The 16,079-nt window shown below is 38.7% G+C and overlaps 1 protein-coding gene and 1 pseudogene across 7 annotated transcripts in view; both read left to right on the top strand.

Moving 5' to 3' along the window:
* Positions 1–15,792, top strand: part of SWT1 (SWT1 RNA endoribonuclease homolog) — a 125,637-nt gene extending 109,845 nt beyond the window's left edge. For all 7 annotated transcript variants that reach the window (XM_023203437.2, XM_023203435.2, XM_023203440.2 and 4 more), the window contains 2 exons: positions 248–312; positions 14,694–15,792. In XM_023203437.2, the coding sequence (XP_023059205.2) occupies positions 248–312; positions 14,694–14,823 (195 nt within the window). In that variant the 3' untranslated portion in view covers positions 14,824–15,792. The remainder of the gene's footprint in view (positions 1–247; positions 313–14,693) is intronic.
* LOC111536930 lies at positions 4,009–7,516 on the top strand (annotated as a pseudogene).
* Positions 15,793–16,079: the final 287 nt, after the last annotated feature.

Consider the following 16,079-nt stretch of genomic DNA (forward strand, 5'->3'; position numbering starts at 1 on the left):
TCTAGGTCCATCTCACCTCTGCTGGTTCTACTAACAGATTAAGTTGTTACAGTGAGATTCATATATTTGCACACAGTTCCATGTTAGCATTATGGTCATTGCACTTCCTATTGTTACCATTTAATCCTTTTTATGCAGTAACTAGAAATTTGAACTTTCCTCTCAGAATATGGGCTACTCTAATTTTGCTGTCATCACTCATTTTATTTAATATAATTTTTAATAACTATATCTTGGTTCCTTTCAGGTAAATAAAAATGTCAAATTTACTGCCCAGGAACTTTATGATTGTGTCTCTCAGACTGAATATAGGTAAGCCATATCTATACATAGATAGAAACCATTGTAACAAGCTTTTCCATGTATAGCAGCACTTGGTGGTGGTGGTGGTGATGTTTTTTCATTGTCTTTTCACTACACTATGTTTTTTTTTAACTTTACTAATATGAAATATTTCCTACGTACAAAAAGGTCATGTGTTGTGTGTTTATCAGCTGTAAGGTTTAAAGTGGTTCTCAAATTTTTTGGCCTCAAGATTCTGTTACATTTTTTAAAATTATAGAGGATCCCAAAGAGCTTTTCTTTGTATGGTTCATTATCTAGCTATATTTGCTGAATTAAAACTTAGAACTGAGAATTTTAAAATGTTTATTAATTCATTAAAAAACAACCACATGTTAAGATAAATAACATATTATGAAAATATTAAAAGTAACATTGTTGTACATTTTTGCAAATCTTTTAATGACTGACTTAATAGAAGGCAGCGGGAACCTTTTTTTTTTTTTTTTTTTTTTTTTTGAGATGGAGTCTCGCTCTGTCTCCCGGGCTGGAGTGCAGTGGCCGGATCTCAGCTCACTGTAAGCTCCGCCTCCCGGGTTTACGCCATTCTCCCGCCTCAGCCTCCGGAGTAGCTGGGACTACAGGCGCCCGCCACGTCGCCCGGCTAGTTTTTTTTTTTTTTGTATTTTTTAGTAGAGACGGGGTTGCACAGTGTTAGCCAGGATGGTCTCCATCTCCTGACCTCGTGATCCGCCCGTCTAGGCCTCCCAAAGTGCTGGGATTACAGGCTTGAGCCACCGCGCCCGGCCGGCAGCGGGATTCTTATAACTGCTTTTGCCTTCAATCTGTTGTGATAAGCATGGCTGGATTGCTGGAAAACTACTGTTCACTTTTGCGAGAACAAGAGTGCAAAAGACAAATCACATCTTAGTCTTTATTTGTTTGTTTGTTTGTTTATTTTTTTCTTTGAGATGGAGTTTTGCTCTTGTCGCCCAGGCTGGAGTGCAATGGTGCGATCTCAGCTCACTGCATCCTCCGCCTCCCAGGTTCAAGCGATTCTCCTGCCTCAGCCTCCTGAGTAGCTGGGATTACAGGCACCCACCACCGCCCAGCTAATTTTTTATATTTTTAGTAGAGACAGGGTTTAACCATGTTGGCCAGGCTGGTCTTGAACTCCTGAGCTCAGTTGATTCGCCCACCTCAGCCTCCCAAAGTGCTGGGATTACAGGCATGAGCCACCGCGCCCAGCCACATCTTAGTCTTTTTATGGAAATAGCTTTGACTTCTTTGACCTCACATACCCTCTGAAAGAGTCTTAGATTCCCTGTGGTCCCCAGACCATGTTTTGAAGAACAACTGATATAAAAAATACCCATCTGCCTACCATTCAACTGACAAACTTGAATTTTACCCATTTCTAGCTGTAATCTCCCTTCTATTCTCTCTCGAGGGATTGTATCTTTATAGTTCTCATCTTTTTTTTAATAGTCTTACTGAGTATTATAACAAAAATATGTTGATTTATTTTGCTGATTTTTGAACTTAAATATATCACACTATATACTTTTTTCCCCAAAATAATTTGTTTTATAGCACTCGTACATAACAAAAAGGGCAAGTATTATAAATCCAATTCTTTTTTTAAATCTTCTTTTTTTAATTTTTTAATGAGACAGGGTCTCACTATGTTGCCCAGGGTGGTCTCGAACTCCTGGACTCAAACCATCCTCCTGTCCCGGCTTCCCAAAGTACAGGGATTGATTACAGGCATGAGCCACCATGCCCAGACACAAATCCAATTCTTATATACACAGGGTATAGTTGTGAAGCCTTTGCTGTAGGCTAAATGTGTACCCTCCAAACTCATACATTGAAATCTAATCCCCAGTGTGGTAGTATCAGAAGATGGGGCCTTTGAGAATTGGATTAGTGCCTTTATAAAAGAGATTTCAGAGCATTAGCTAATTCCTTCCCTTCTGCCATGTGAGAACACATAGAAGGCACCATCTGTGAGGAAGAGGACCCTCACCAGACACCAAATCTGCTAGTGCTTTGATCTTGAACTTCCCAGCTTCCAGATCTGTGAGAAATTTATCTTGTTTATAAGCTGTCCAATCTTTTTGTTATGGCAGCCTGGACAGTCTAAGATATCCTTCTAATTCTAGGCCCAGGCAAATTTATAAGGAGCTAAAACTGTTTTAACTCCTTCACTGTTGCCTTCCAATACCCTCCACCACTACATATGCCATTTTAGCTTAACATCAGGATTCATCCATGTTGATACATGGGGCCGTAGTTGGTTTTCAGTGAGTTCTATTATAACACGACACGTGCATTTGTAAATGTCGCCACTGCATTGTATAGTCATGCAATAAAAACCACAAGGCTTATGGGAAAAATCAGATTAGGAGCATAACATTTAACCTCATTTGGGACACATTTTTAAAAAGATAGGAACTTAATAATAAGTATCACTAAACCACAGTTCATTTGCTATTTATAACTTACATATGTACCTGTGTGGCTACAAAATATTATGAGCAGGCCTAGCGACAAAGTTAACTAGCAAAATGCTTCTATTAAAGCTCCAGACTGATAAATTTGTTGGAGGATATCAGATGTAGGATTGATAGTCATACATAAATGTTTCAACACAACTATGAAAGTTCACCAACTCATTAGATCAAAATAAGTTTTTCAAGAAAATCAGAAGCCATTTGGCATATACAAATCTGTTATAGTTGGGGGAGAAAATGATTTCTTGCCCTAATCTTCAGATTATCAGTGAATTGGTTGTACTCATATAGATTTTTACATATAATCCACAAAGTATTGTGTGAGATGGGTCAAAAACATAACATCTTCCAACCTTAGCCATATTTTTTAGTGTAAAAAGCTTATTGTAGATACATGGAGGCCACAATCTCTTGAAGCATGATCCTAGTAGACATCTAGAATTATTTTGATTTTAGCATACTTTTGGAGTAGTTAGCAGGGTTTTTACTGGGGAGAAGTTCAGGAGTCAGGTCAAATGTTCATAGTTAAAGTAGTTGTAGTATTTTTTTTTTCTTTGTTTTCTTTCCATTTACTGTGTCAGGGATTTAAACTATGAAGTTAATCAGCAAACCCTCTTTTATGTGCAGAAGGATGATTTTAAAGAGAAATCAAATATATTTAACATCTTGAAGGCATTAAAAAATGGTAATTGCTGCTCAGCAAGCTTTCAGTTAATAGCATTTAGAACTTCTGGGTTTTTTTGTGAAATTATTTGCCTGTATATTTGCCAGTATCTTCCATGTTCGTCTCTGGGGTGCTCCACAGCTTAAAATTTTTTCAAATAAGCTGCCAAAAGAGAGAGGGTTTTTTGGTTTCACTGGTTCATACTAGATATGGGGCCAGTTGTGGCAGATGAAAGGTGACACCATTTTCCTGTAACTCAGAGATGAAAACAGAAGAATGATTTAACTTTAACATAGATGACTCCCTTTGGGAATGTGAAGGACAGTTACTTAATGTTTAAGACAACTATTTAAATTGTCTGAATTTGATAATCTTTGTTTTTGTTTTTTTTAAAGCATTAGTTGTAAACAAGGAAACTGTTGATGTGCCACACCATACTTATTTGCAATAAGGAGATGTGAAATAATGAGAAATTTATCTATACCCTGATATGGTTAGGTTTTGTATCTCCACCCAAATCTCATCTTGAATTGTAATGCCTGTAATCCCTACAATTCCTACAGTTTGAGGGAGAGGCCAGGTGAAGGTAATTGAATCATGAGCGCAGTTTCCCCCATGCCGTTCTCATGATAGTGAGTGAGTTCTCATGAAATCTGATGGTTTTATAAGAGACTCTTCCCACTTCACTTAGCACTTCTCATTCCTGCTGCCTTGTGAAGAAGGTGCCTTGCTTCCCCTTCTGCCTGAGGCCTCCCCAGCCATGCTGAATGAACTGAGAGTCAGCTAAAACTCTTTCCTTTATAAATTACCCAGTTTGGGGCAGTTCTTTGTAGCAGTATGAAAATGGACTAATGACAGTCGCTGACTGGTTCCTGAGACAGAGGTCCTAAAACCCTTAAAGACCTAAAACCTAAAACCAGATAGGATTTCTGGGAGAATCTTTTGTTCTAATCTTTGGTCTTTAACCTGGGCTCCTGACACAGAGCTCCTAAATCTCTTGGAATTTCCTAAGTGATAGGAGCATTGTTTGCTCTAATGAGGCAACTCTTGGTGGGCTCCTGGATGGAGCTGGTCACCAGAAGGACCAAGCCATGATTAGAAGCTTAACACATTCGGCTCTACCCGCTATCCTCTGGGAAGGGGAGCAGGGCTCGAAGTTGAGTTAATAAATCCATCATGCCTATTGGATGAAGCCTCCTCCATGAAAGTTCCTGAACTGGCAGCAGCTGCCAAACTGGAATAAGAGAAGCTGGGACTGGAGGAGCTGCAGGAGTCCTTGCCGCTGTCGGTGTTTGTGAGTGGCAGGGAGCCAGGGCTTGAGGGATGGGGTGTGCTGTGATGCCAGAGCTGGCGGTGCAGAAGGTGGTGGTCTACCCCCTGTTGCTGCTCAGTGTGGTGGATCAATTCAACTGATTTGGCGAGGCTGGAAACCAGAAGCAAGCTACGAGGTCATGGCAAAAGAAAATACTTGATGTGTCCAAGAGTTTTGCAGTCCCTTTTTATGATAATGACTAAGTCCTTTTTTATGAAGATGACAAAGATGATTCTGTCTGATTTTTAGACCAAGATTATTTGGAAAACATGTATGGAATGTTTAAGAAGGTAAATGCCAGAGAAAGAATATTTGAGTGGCACCACACAGGCCATAAACTTTACAAGAATGCCATTGCCATCAATGAAGTAATGAAACGATACTGCCCTAACTGTTGTTTTGGTCATTATTGATGTGAAACCCAAGGACCTGAGCCTGCCAACAGAAGCATATATTTCAGCGGAAGAAGTTCATGTGGATAGAACTACAACCATAAAAACATTTGAGCTTGTGACCAGTGAAACCAGAGCAGAGGAAACTGAGGAAGTCAGAGTCAAATGCTTGTTATGAGACATCAAAGACACTACCGTGGGCACTCTTTCTCAGCAGATTATAAACCAGGTCCCCGCATGGCTTGAAGGGACTGAACTCCAAGCTTCTGGATCTCAGGAGCTACCAGGTAAAAGTAGTGACAGGCAAGCTACCCATAGACCATCAGATCATCTACCTGCTGTAGGATGTCTTCAGCCTGCTGCCAGATGTCAGCCCTGATGAGTTTGTCAAGGCCTTTCACCTGAAGACTGACAACCAAATGGAGGTGATATACGTGGCCTTGCTGTCTGTTTTTGGCTGCCCTGCACAGCCTTATCAACAACATGATTGCCAACCAGGATGCAGAGAAGAAAGAAGGACAGGAAAAGGAGAGAGCAAAAAGGATAGAAAAGATGACAGAGAGAAAGATAAAGATAAAGAAAACATAAAGAGTGATATAAAGGAAGAAGAGAAAAAGGAAAAAAAGTGAAAATGTAGCTTTTAAAATTTGTAAATTAACCTTATAAAGTAAATCAGTGTGCTGCTAGAAGGTTCTTGCTTGCTTTTAGTGCTTTTTGAAAAGCTGTTCTATTGACAGCCCTCTGCTTCTGGCCACCCTTGCTTTGGCATTACATGGAAGCAAATGGATAGAGGGACTGATCTTGTACCTAATGCTGCAGTTTCAGCTGCTATGAGTTGAGGATATAATAGCTCCAGCTTCAGATTGTGTGAGAAAAATTAAGAGAAGTGAACATAACATTTTTGGTACTCTTCATTCTTTACCTGTAAAACCAAGAGTTGAATTTTCCCCCACCTTAAAAGACTCTTGGGGTCTATTTCTGGTAATTTACAAAATTCCTGAATGGAGTGCATGAATTCCACCCGTTCTCTGCCTTTTAACGCTTTTGAATTCTGACCCTTTTGAACTCTGTTGAGAAAATCACACCACATTTTGGATCTACATGTAGTTCTGGCATTCTTAGGGCTTGGGATCCAGCTTTATATTTTGTTTACCTTCAAAGAAAATTAAATGGTTTGGTTAAAAAAAAAAAAAAAAAAAACTTCCTGAACTACCAGGTTCAGAGAGCTTCCAGGTTGTTGGACTCATGCAGTTGCTTGGGGGGTGCCACACACAGAGAAGTCATGGAAGCTCCAGCCCCTTCCAACATATACTTGGTAATATCAAGTATTTTATTAAAAAAATGAGTAAAACATAAATATTTCTTTGAGTTCTGTAAGCTGTCTTAGCAAACTGAATCTGAGGAGGGAGTTGTTGTGGGACCCTCCTGATTTATAAGCCAGTTGGTCAGAAGTATAGGTGACACTGTTACTTGTAGTTGTTGTCTGAAGTGGGGGGCAGTCTTGTTTGACGAGCCTGCAACCTGTGGGAGTTGACTCTGACTCCAGATAGTGTCAAAATTGAATTGAATTATAGTACACCGAGTTGGTGTTCACTGGAGAATTGCTTGCCGTGTGGAGAAAACCCCACACACACCTGGGGTCAGAATTGTTGAGTGGAGCATATGAGAGTATAGTAGGAAACCCCACAATCTCCAGGTCGACCAAGTGGCTATAAATTGGGGGTTCCCATGACTCCCTCTTCAGGTTCAATTAATTTGCTAGAGTGGCTCATAGCACTCAGGGAAACATTTTACTTACATTTACCCATTTATTATGAAGGATAAATTAAAGGATACAATTGAACAGGTAGATGAAGAGGAGATACACAGAGTAAGGTTCAGGAAAGTCCCAAACATAGGGGCCTCTGTCCCCATAGAGTTGGATGTGCCACCCTCCTGGCATATGGATATAATTAAGTAGCTCAAGAACATAAAACTGTTTGATGGGTTCTAATAAAGCAAGGAATTAAGGTTTTATATTAAAGTAGCTTTGATGAAAAGTGAATTCCATAAGATACAGAAGAACCTTGGTGCTTATATCTGCAATTCAACTGGTGTTTTCTCTTCTCCAGTTTTTAGACTCTTTGAAGTAGCTTTTGCTCTTGCCAGTGGAGTGTCTGAGCACTGCTCACCCTGAGCAGATGAGAAGTTTGCTTCAAATCCAAGATGGTAAATTAAGGAGATTATCAAACAAATCTCTTGTGTGGTATCTTCTATCTTTATGAGAAATTAGTTAGGTACAGCATTTAATTCACTTTTTTTCTGTCTTGTAAGTTCTTGATAAAGTGTTTTGACATGTTTGTTAGGTAAATTTCTGAGGTTTTCTTTTTTTTTTTTTTCACTTTATGAGGTGATAAACTAGTTTGTGACATCAGCCTCAAAGTACCTGACTGTATGAGATGGATACCAAACCAAACTGTTTTTCTTGCTCTGAAACTCATCACAACACACTTCTGACACCAGGCAATCAGATGTACCCCATCTCCAACATGTAACATGTGACCTTTGTATCTCTCTTTTTTCACTTAGCATAATGTTTTTGAGGTTCATTCACATTTTAGCATATATCAATATTTCATTCCTTTTCGTGGCTGAATAAGATTCCATCACACACACACATATACACACACCACATTTTGTTTATTCATTCATTTCTTGATGGACATTTGGGTTCTTTCCACTTTTTGACTATTATAAATAGTATTGCTCTTTGTGTATAAATATTGGAATTCTTATAATTCTTTTCCATTTTAAATCATATACCTGGGAGTAGAATTCCTGGGTGAGATTTGAATTCTCAGAAGCTACACTATTTTGCATTTCCACTAACAAAATACAACAGTTCCAATTTCTCTTCATCTTGGACAACACTTGTTATTTTCCCTTTTTTTGGTTTTGGTTAGTTATTGCCATCCTGATGAGTATGAAATTGTATCTCATTGTGATTTCAATTTGTATTTCTCTAATACTAATTAGGGAAGGAGCTGAACTTCTTTTCCTGTGCTATTTGGCCATTTGTATATCTTCTTTGGAGAAATGTCTGTTCAAGCCCTTTGCTCATTTTCAGTGGGTTGGTTTTCTTTCTGTTATTAGAATTCTTTATGAGGAATTTGGCCCCAGGCCAAAATCTTACATGTGATGTTTGAGCCCACTATAGACAATTACAAGGCTTTATCTGACAAACTCAATGGGGGAAACTGTTTTCCTCATACCTAAGGAAAAGTAGTGACAGGCAAGCTACCCATAGACCAAATGTTGACCTAAAAGGAAGAGTTGAGGCACAAAATAGAATTTAAAGAGTTTACTTGAGCCAGAGTGAAGACAGCTACCCCTGATATGTGTTTAAGTTGCCTTGAGGAGTGTACCCTCAGCTCTTGTTACGAGCAAATTTTTAAAGGCAAGGAGAACAAGGAGTGGGCTGATACAAAGTTATTTGACAGAAGTTCTCAGTAGTTGACAGGGATATCATTGTTCAGTGGTTGGCTATACATTGTGGAATTAGAGGGTATGAGTTAGGGTGTCCAGCATATGGCAGTTATGGCTTCTTCTTGTCAGTTAGCCTAGAGCCCACATAGCAAGTGGCTTCAAGAGATAATTATTTAGCTCAAGGCGGAGTGATGTGACTGCTCTTTCATTCCAGTGCCTCTCTGGACCTGATAGTTTAAATGGGCTTGCATTCCTCAGTTAAGTTTCTTTTTTTTTTTTTTCCATGCCAGTGTATGCTATTTTCTGGAGGTACTTACTGGCAGTGACTGAGACTCCCTGCAGCCACACTCACACACAGCTGCGTTCCTAGCTCAGGTGACTGTTTGGAGGCCTTCTTATGAGGAGATGGGGGAGTGGGCTGAGGCACTTCCCAGGTACCTCCACTGAGGCTTCCTTTGGGAGGCTTTGACTAAGGTATTTCTCTCTGATCTGACTCAGTATTTTTCCACTTCTAGCCCTTCCTCCTCTGCTCCCCGTGGGCCCCTGGGTTCATAAAGATGCAGAGAGGAAGCAGGCTTCTTCAGGGCTTCTCAACAGTGTGACAGTGTGCCCCACCCCAACAACCCTGCAGTGCATATTTATCTGACCCTTTCCTAGGGAAGTAATGAAACGCTGGAGAACTAGCACCTCTCATTTTGCTCCTTGCTTATACTGTGGCAAGAAGTGAATAAAGACTTGAATGTTACTTTTAGTTTGCCTTGTCCTTATTAACCACATCAACACCTGGCAGCTCAACATGTTATATATTCTTGATAGTAGACCCTTATCAGTTACATAATTTGCACATATTTTCTCCCACTCTGTATGTTGTCTTCACTTTTTGGTAGTATCCTTTGGTGCACTGAAGTTTTAAATTTTGATTATTTGTGTATTTTTTCTTGCATTGCCCATGCTTTTAAGACTACTTAAGAATTCACTGCCAAACCTAAGGTTATGAAGATTTATCCCAGTGTTTTCTTCTAACATTTTTATAGTTTTAGCTCTTACATTTAGGCCATTGATCCATTTTGAGTTAATTTTTGTATATGATGTAAGATAAGGGGTCCAGCTTCACTCATGCATTCATCCATCCATACACATGCATGTGGATATCAAGTTTTCCTAGTAGCATTATTGTTGAAGAGACCATTCTTTCTCCGTTGGATGGTCTTGGCATCCTTGATGAAAATCAGTTGACCATATATGTGAGGGTTTATTTCAGAACTTTCAGTTCTGATCCATTGAATGTCTGTCTATCTGCTCATACCAAACTATTTTGGTAACAGTTCCTTTGTAGTGAGTTTTGAAATTGACAAGTGTTTTAAGTCCTCTAACATTTTCCTTTTTCAAGATTTTGTTATTTGGGATGCCTTGCAATTCTATCTGAATTTTAGGATCAGCTTTTCTGTTTCTACAAAAAAGGTTGTTGGGATTTTGATAGAAATTGCATTGACAATGTAGATCAGTTTGGGGAGTATTACCATCTTACTAAGTATTACAGTCCATTAACATAGGATGCCTTTTCTCTTATTTAGATATTCTTTAATTTCTTTTAGCAGTGTTTTTTGTTTATTTTGTTTCTTTGGTTTTTTTTCTTTTGAGATGGTCTCACTCTGTCACCCAGGCTGGAGTGTAGTGGCACAATCTTGGATCACTGCAACCTCTGCCTCCTGGGTTCAAGCAATTTTCCTGCCTCAGCCTCCTGAGTAGGTCGGATTACAGGCACACACCACCAGACCCGACTAATTTTTGTATGTTGTTAGTAGAGACGGGGTTTCACCATGTTGGCCAGGCCAGTCTTGAACTCCTGATCTTATAATCTGCCCTCCTCAGCCTCCCAAAGTGCTGGGATTACAGGCATGAGCCACCGCATCTGGCCAGTGTACAAGTCTTGTACCTCTTTGATTAAATTGATTCCCAAGTATTTTATTACTTTTTATGCTATCGTAAGTGGAATTGTTATATTTCCTTTTCTACTTGTTCATTGCTAATGTATAGGAATACAATTGATTTTTTGTGTTGATCTTTTACATTGCAACTTTGCTGAATTAATTTATTAGATCTAATAGTTATTTTGTGACTTCTTTAGGATCTACAAATAGAAATTATTCTGTTTCTTTGTTTCCAATTTGGATCTCTTATTTCTTATTCATGCCTAAGTTCTGTGGCTAGAACTTATAGTACAAAGTTGTACAAAGTTGTACAAAATGGTACAAAGTTGAACAGTGAAAGAAGCCTTCCTTGTAGTGTTCTTGATCTGAGGAGGAAAGCATTCATTCTTTTACCATTGATGTTAGCTATTATATACTGCTTTTATATTTATATTTTATATATTACATTGTATTCCATTTTTCTTTTATTTGTGATACACGTTGCAAATGTGTAGAAAACTTCAGAGGGTTGTAAGACATGTATCTATTATAGACCTCATTCTTGGATTTTGGAAAAATTGCATCAGACATTGGAATTAGATCATGTAAATTCACTAGTACCATGCCATTTTGACCAAATTGGTTATGGGAAGGGAATCACAAAACTGTGTGGAATTATTTTTAAATTGATTTGATAAAATTTCTAGTTATTTTGATCTGAGATTTGGTCAAAGCAAATTTGATACCATTAATAGGAAAATCTAGAGAAATAGTGGCTGTTGTTTTGCAGAATCTCATGGATCGCAGAACTAGGAGCAACCTCCAGTTTTGAGCTCTCTTCTCGAAAGGATCAGGAATTGGAATCGTTTCACTTGGAAAAAGAGAAATAGGGACATAAAATATTTGTACTATCAGAGGAAGAAGGGAGAGTTTTTATTTTAATTTAGGCAGACTCAGGTCAGCTAGATGGTTTTAATAGGCCCAATATAAAGCAAGAACTATCTATCAGTGAACTGCCTCTCACAATAGTGAGTGCCCCATCACCAGGAGGGAAAAGCTGAGGTGAGATGATTCACTGGAGATCTGCAAAATGACAAGCAGAGGTTTGTTAAGGTGCCCCTGCAGCCAATATTCTGTCATTCTACAGATTAACCACCAGGAAAAGGAACTTAAGAATGCCTATCATCATGATCTAATAAAAAGTATAGGCCAAGCAGACACTATGAAAAACAGCCAATACTTTTCTCAGCCAGTGATGACAGAACTTGCTACAGCAAAATCTGTAGGTGATAATCCATTGTCAGAATACTGACTCACGTGAATTAAGAAACAAATACCACTAGGAGGAAAAGAGAAGATAGAGCTCACCTCGTAATTACAAGGGGTGAGGGGAAGAAAAAGATAAGATACAGAAATAGATTCAAAAGTCTAGTTACTGAAAGATATTTTTTTCACATGTGGAATAAATAAGGAAAGGAATAGGGGCCTATCCTTTTAGTTTGTTTCATTTTTAAGTTTATAAGAAAACATATCTCTGCTATTTTGAATCTCTTAAGAGTGTTTCAAAATCATTTTTTTGAGTAGTTGTGAAGAATTGGCAGCGCCATAGCACTATTTTTAAGCTTTAAATGTAGAAAATGAGATTAGGGTTACACAAAGACGTAAGTCAGATTTAAATTATTATTATTATTATTATTATTATTTTTAGGGAGCAGGTCATACTGTATTGCTTAGGCTGCTCTCAAACTCCTGGTCTTCAGTGATCCTCCTGCCTCACCCTTCTGAGTTGCTAGGATTACAGATGCGAGCCACCCAAAAGTCAGGCTTTAATCGGTCTCAGAGAAACCACATATTGTCAAGAAGTGAGATTATTCCAAATATGGTACATTTACTCTATCATTATTTACTTTGGTGGTGTCACTACTCCTTCTTGTCCTGTCCCGATTTCTGATCGTCGCCTGAGTTCTTCTTCCTTTGTACCCTCCATCAAGCGATCTGTCATGTGGGAGGGGCAGTGGGAGAGGTAGCTAGTGGTTCTCTCAACGCCATGAATATGGCAGAACTATCTCAGAAGCCAAGAAAGTAATGACAGTCTAACTGTTACAATAAAAATGACTGCCAATTTTGAATACCTAACATGCCAGATACTATACTAGATGTTTGGTGCTCTTTGTGAACTCATATAGACCATCTCCCAGTAGATGAAAAGAGTTATTTACAGGATTGAATTCTTTGACACTTTGAATTCTAGATGCTAGATATAATGGATTGGTGTCCTACAGTTTGGGATCCCACAATTTGTAGGCTCATGTTAGCTTTCGAGAGCCTGGCTGGCTTTGCCTGAAGTACAATTGTGAAGTAGATATGGCACATATTAAGCACTCTCTGCTTCCCCACCCTTGGTTTAGGGTTACTAACATTCCTTTGGTAACTGCTAGGTAACTTGTCTCAGCAATCTTTTCTAAGAATTGAAACTCTGTCAACTTCCTTACCCCTCTCAAGTATCTATTCCTTTCAGGAGGTACATCCTCTTAATATCCTCCAGTCTGCCTCTACTTTACTCTCAAGCCTAATAAGAGAAAAATAAAAATTCTTAATACAATGGACTGTACTGGCATTTGAAATACATTCTTTGATGTTTGAGGTAAAATACCATCAATTATGATTTATTAGCACAAACAACATTGGAAGATAAAAGCACTTAGTTGCACAAATTCTTACATAGCCAACAGGAAGACAACCTTGGTATGATTCCTAGAATTCAGGAATAAGGGCTTCTTCCGTGGTGGACCTGCAACCAACAGGCAAAGCTGGATGCCTAAGCATAGCCTTTTATATAATGGGCTGGGTTGAACAATCTAGTTCTACCTTATTCTTTGAAGGACCTCTCTTAGTAGGAAATGGCTTATGTTAAGATGTTTTAATCCAAGGGGTAAGCCACGCAGTCGGAATAGAATTTTTAATATATCCAAAGGAAATGAAGTCATTATGTCAAAAAGATACCTGCACTCCAATGTTCATTGCAGCACTATTCACAATAGCCAAGATATGGAATCTACCTAAATGTCCATCAGTGAACGAATGGATAGAGAGAATGTGGGATATATACACAGTGGAATACTATTCACTCTTAAACAAAGAAGAAAATCTGTCATTTGGAACAACATGGATGAACCTAAAAGACATAAGTTAAATAAACCAAGCACAGAAAGACAAATACCCACATGTTCTCACTGATATGTGGAATCTAAAAAAGTATGAGTAGAGAATAAAATGGTGGTTACCAGGGGCTATGAGGATGGGGGACTTTGGGGAGATGGTGGTGAAAGGACACAAAATTTCAGTTAGATAGGATAAATAAGTTCAGAGATCTATTGTACAACATGGCGACTTTAGTTGATGACAATGTATTGTATTTTGAAAATCACTAAGAAAGTAGACTTTGGCTACTTTCAGATGCACTGGCTCATGCCTGCAATCCCAACACTTTTGGAGGCCAACGTGGGAGAATTGCTTGAGCCCAGGAAGGAGACCAGCCAGGGCAACATAGTGAGACCCTGTCTCTACCAAAAGAAACAAAACAAAACAAAATTAAGTGTGGTTGTGTGTACCAGTGGTCCCAGCTACTTGGGAGGCTAAGGTTAGAGGATCACTTGAGCCTAGGAAGTTGAGGCTGTGGTGAGCTGTGATTGCACCACCGTACTCCAGCCTGGACAACAGGAGTGAGACGCTGGCTTTTAAAACTAATAATAAAGGCTGGGCATGGTGGCTCACACATGTAATCCTAGCACTTTGGGAGGCCATGGTGGGAGGATCTCTTGAGCCCAGGAGTTGGAGACCAGCCTGGGCAAGATGCTGAGACTCCATCTCTAAAAAAAAAAAAGGGTTTTTTTTTTTTTTTAAATAGTAAGTTTTAAAATGTAGATTTTACACGTCCTCACAACAAAAATAAGTGTGTGGAATAATGCGTATGTTATTTAGCTTGATTGAGCCATTCCATAATATATACCTAGTTCAGACTATCATGTTATACATAATAAATATATAACTTTTATTTGTCAATTAAAAGTGTAAAATAAAAGAAAATGAAAAAGAATTTTTATTTCTCTGACTAGCTGTCTTGCAATGATTTAACATTTCTTTTTCTCCTAGGGAAAAGTTAACCATTGGATGCCACCAGCTGGTTGAGATGGAATATACCATGCAGCAGTGCAATGCATCTGTTTATATGGAGGCCAAAAACAGGGGATGGTGTGAAGACATGCTGAACTATAGGATATAAGTACTGATTTGTAAACTTTAAAGGAATTGCATTTGTCCTTAAGAATAACAAAGTAGTTTTCAATCTGGTCAGTCTTTTGGGCCAAACCCAAGAGAATTTTAAGAAATGTTTCATAGGTACGAAAAAGTGATCGCCTATTACTGACAATCTTGTTGAAGCTCTAAAAAGCCTAATGTGTCCACTATGGAATAAACTCCGTAGACTCTCTTCTGGAGTTCGCAATGCCTCCCTACCTCTACTCTTGATAGTGAGCCAGTATCTCTAAGGAAAGGAGAGACGTATTTTTAGTCATCCTAGGGCAGAGCCACTGTGGCATCTGAGGAAGACCCAGAGTACAGTATTAGCATTTCTCTCAACCCTAGGTATGGGCATGTGACCAGAGACACTGCCAAACCCTAAGAAATCATTAGGACATGATCATGCTCACTGTATTCCACAAATGAAATCTTACTGTGGGCCGTTTTTTGTGATCAAACTGTCATCCATGTTGACCTGGGGAAAATAACACCCTCCTTCACCTCCCTCAAGGTAATGAAAGTAGAAATTTGACTTAAGCTCCTACTTCCTTATACAGCCTTTCCTTCTGTGGGCTTGTCACTTTTCAGTGCACTTCTAGTGAGGAAGAGCAGGGCGACCCCTCTGCTGAGTTTCTCCTTAAATGTGAAGCATAATAGATTTATGTAATAGAATTTGGTGGCAGTGACTGATGTTTGCCTCTAGCTAAAACCAACTGTTAAGTTGACTTTTTAGTTATGTGATAAGTTGGAAATCCTTGTTTACTGGAATGTATTATGCTTTTGTTAACACATTAGATTAAATTGAATTTGGTATTCTATTATAAATGTTTATTTTTCAAAGCAATAAATATTTTTGGTAAGATTTGGCTTTTTACTTCTAAATTGTTTCTGATATGTATATAAGGTATGATTATAAAAGTGACTCTCTCCAATAAAAGAGAATTGTTCAGGATATTCACTAGTTGGTGTAGGACGTGTTAAGCTTTGGGTTTGCCAGATTAGGAAACCACACCACCAGCTGCACAGATGGGGCTCCAAGTGCCGTCAGAGATATGAGCTTCTGGGCAAATGGAGAAACTTTAAGAGGGCATCTCTGCTCTCTGCCTCTTTCCTTTTCTTCCCTGAGAAGCCAAATATACATTCATCTGTTGCCTGTGCACTCCCACAAAAAGAACTTTTTTTCAAATCTTTATCCCTCAACTTCTAGTTGTTATTGATGGATTTTTGTTTTTCCTTGTT

Source organism: Piliocolobus tephrosceles, chromosome 1, assembly GCF_002776525.5.
Source record: "Piliocolobus tephrosceles isolate RC106 chromosome 1, ASM277652v3, whole genome shotgun sequence".
NCBI classification, from domain to species: domain Eukaryota; kingdom Metazoa; phylum Chordata; class Mammalia; order Primates; family Cercopithecidae; genus Piliocolobus; species Piliocolobus tephrosceles.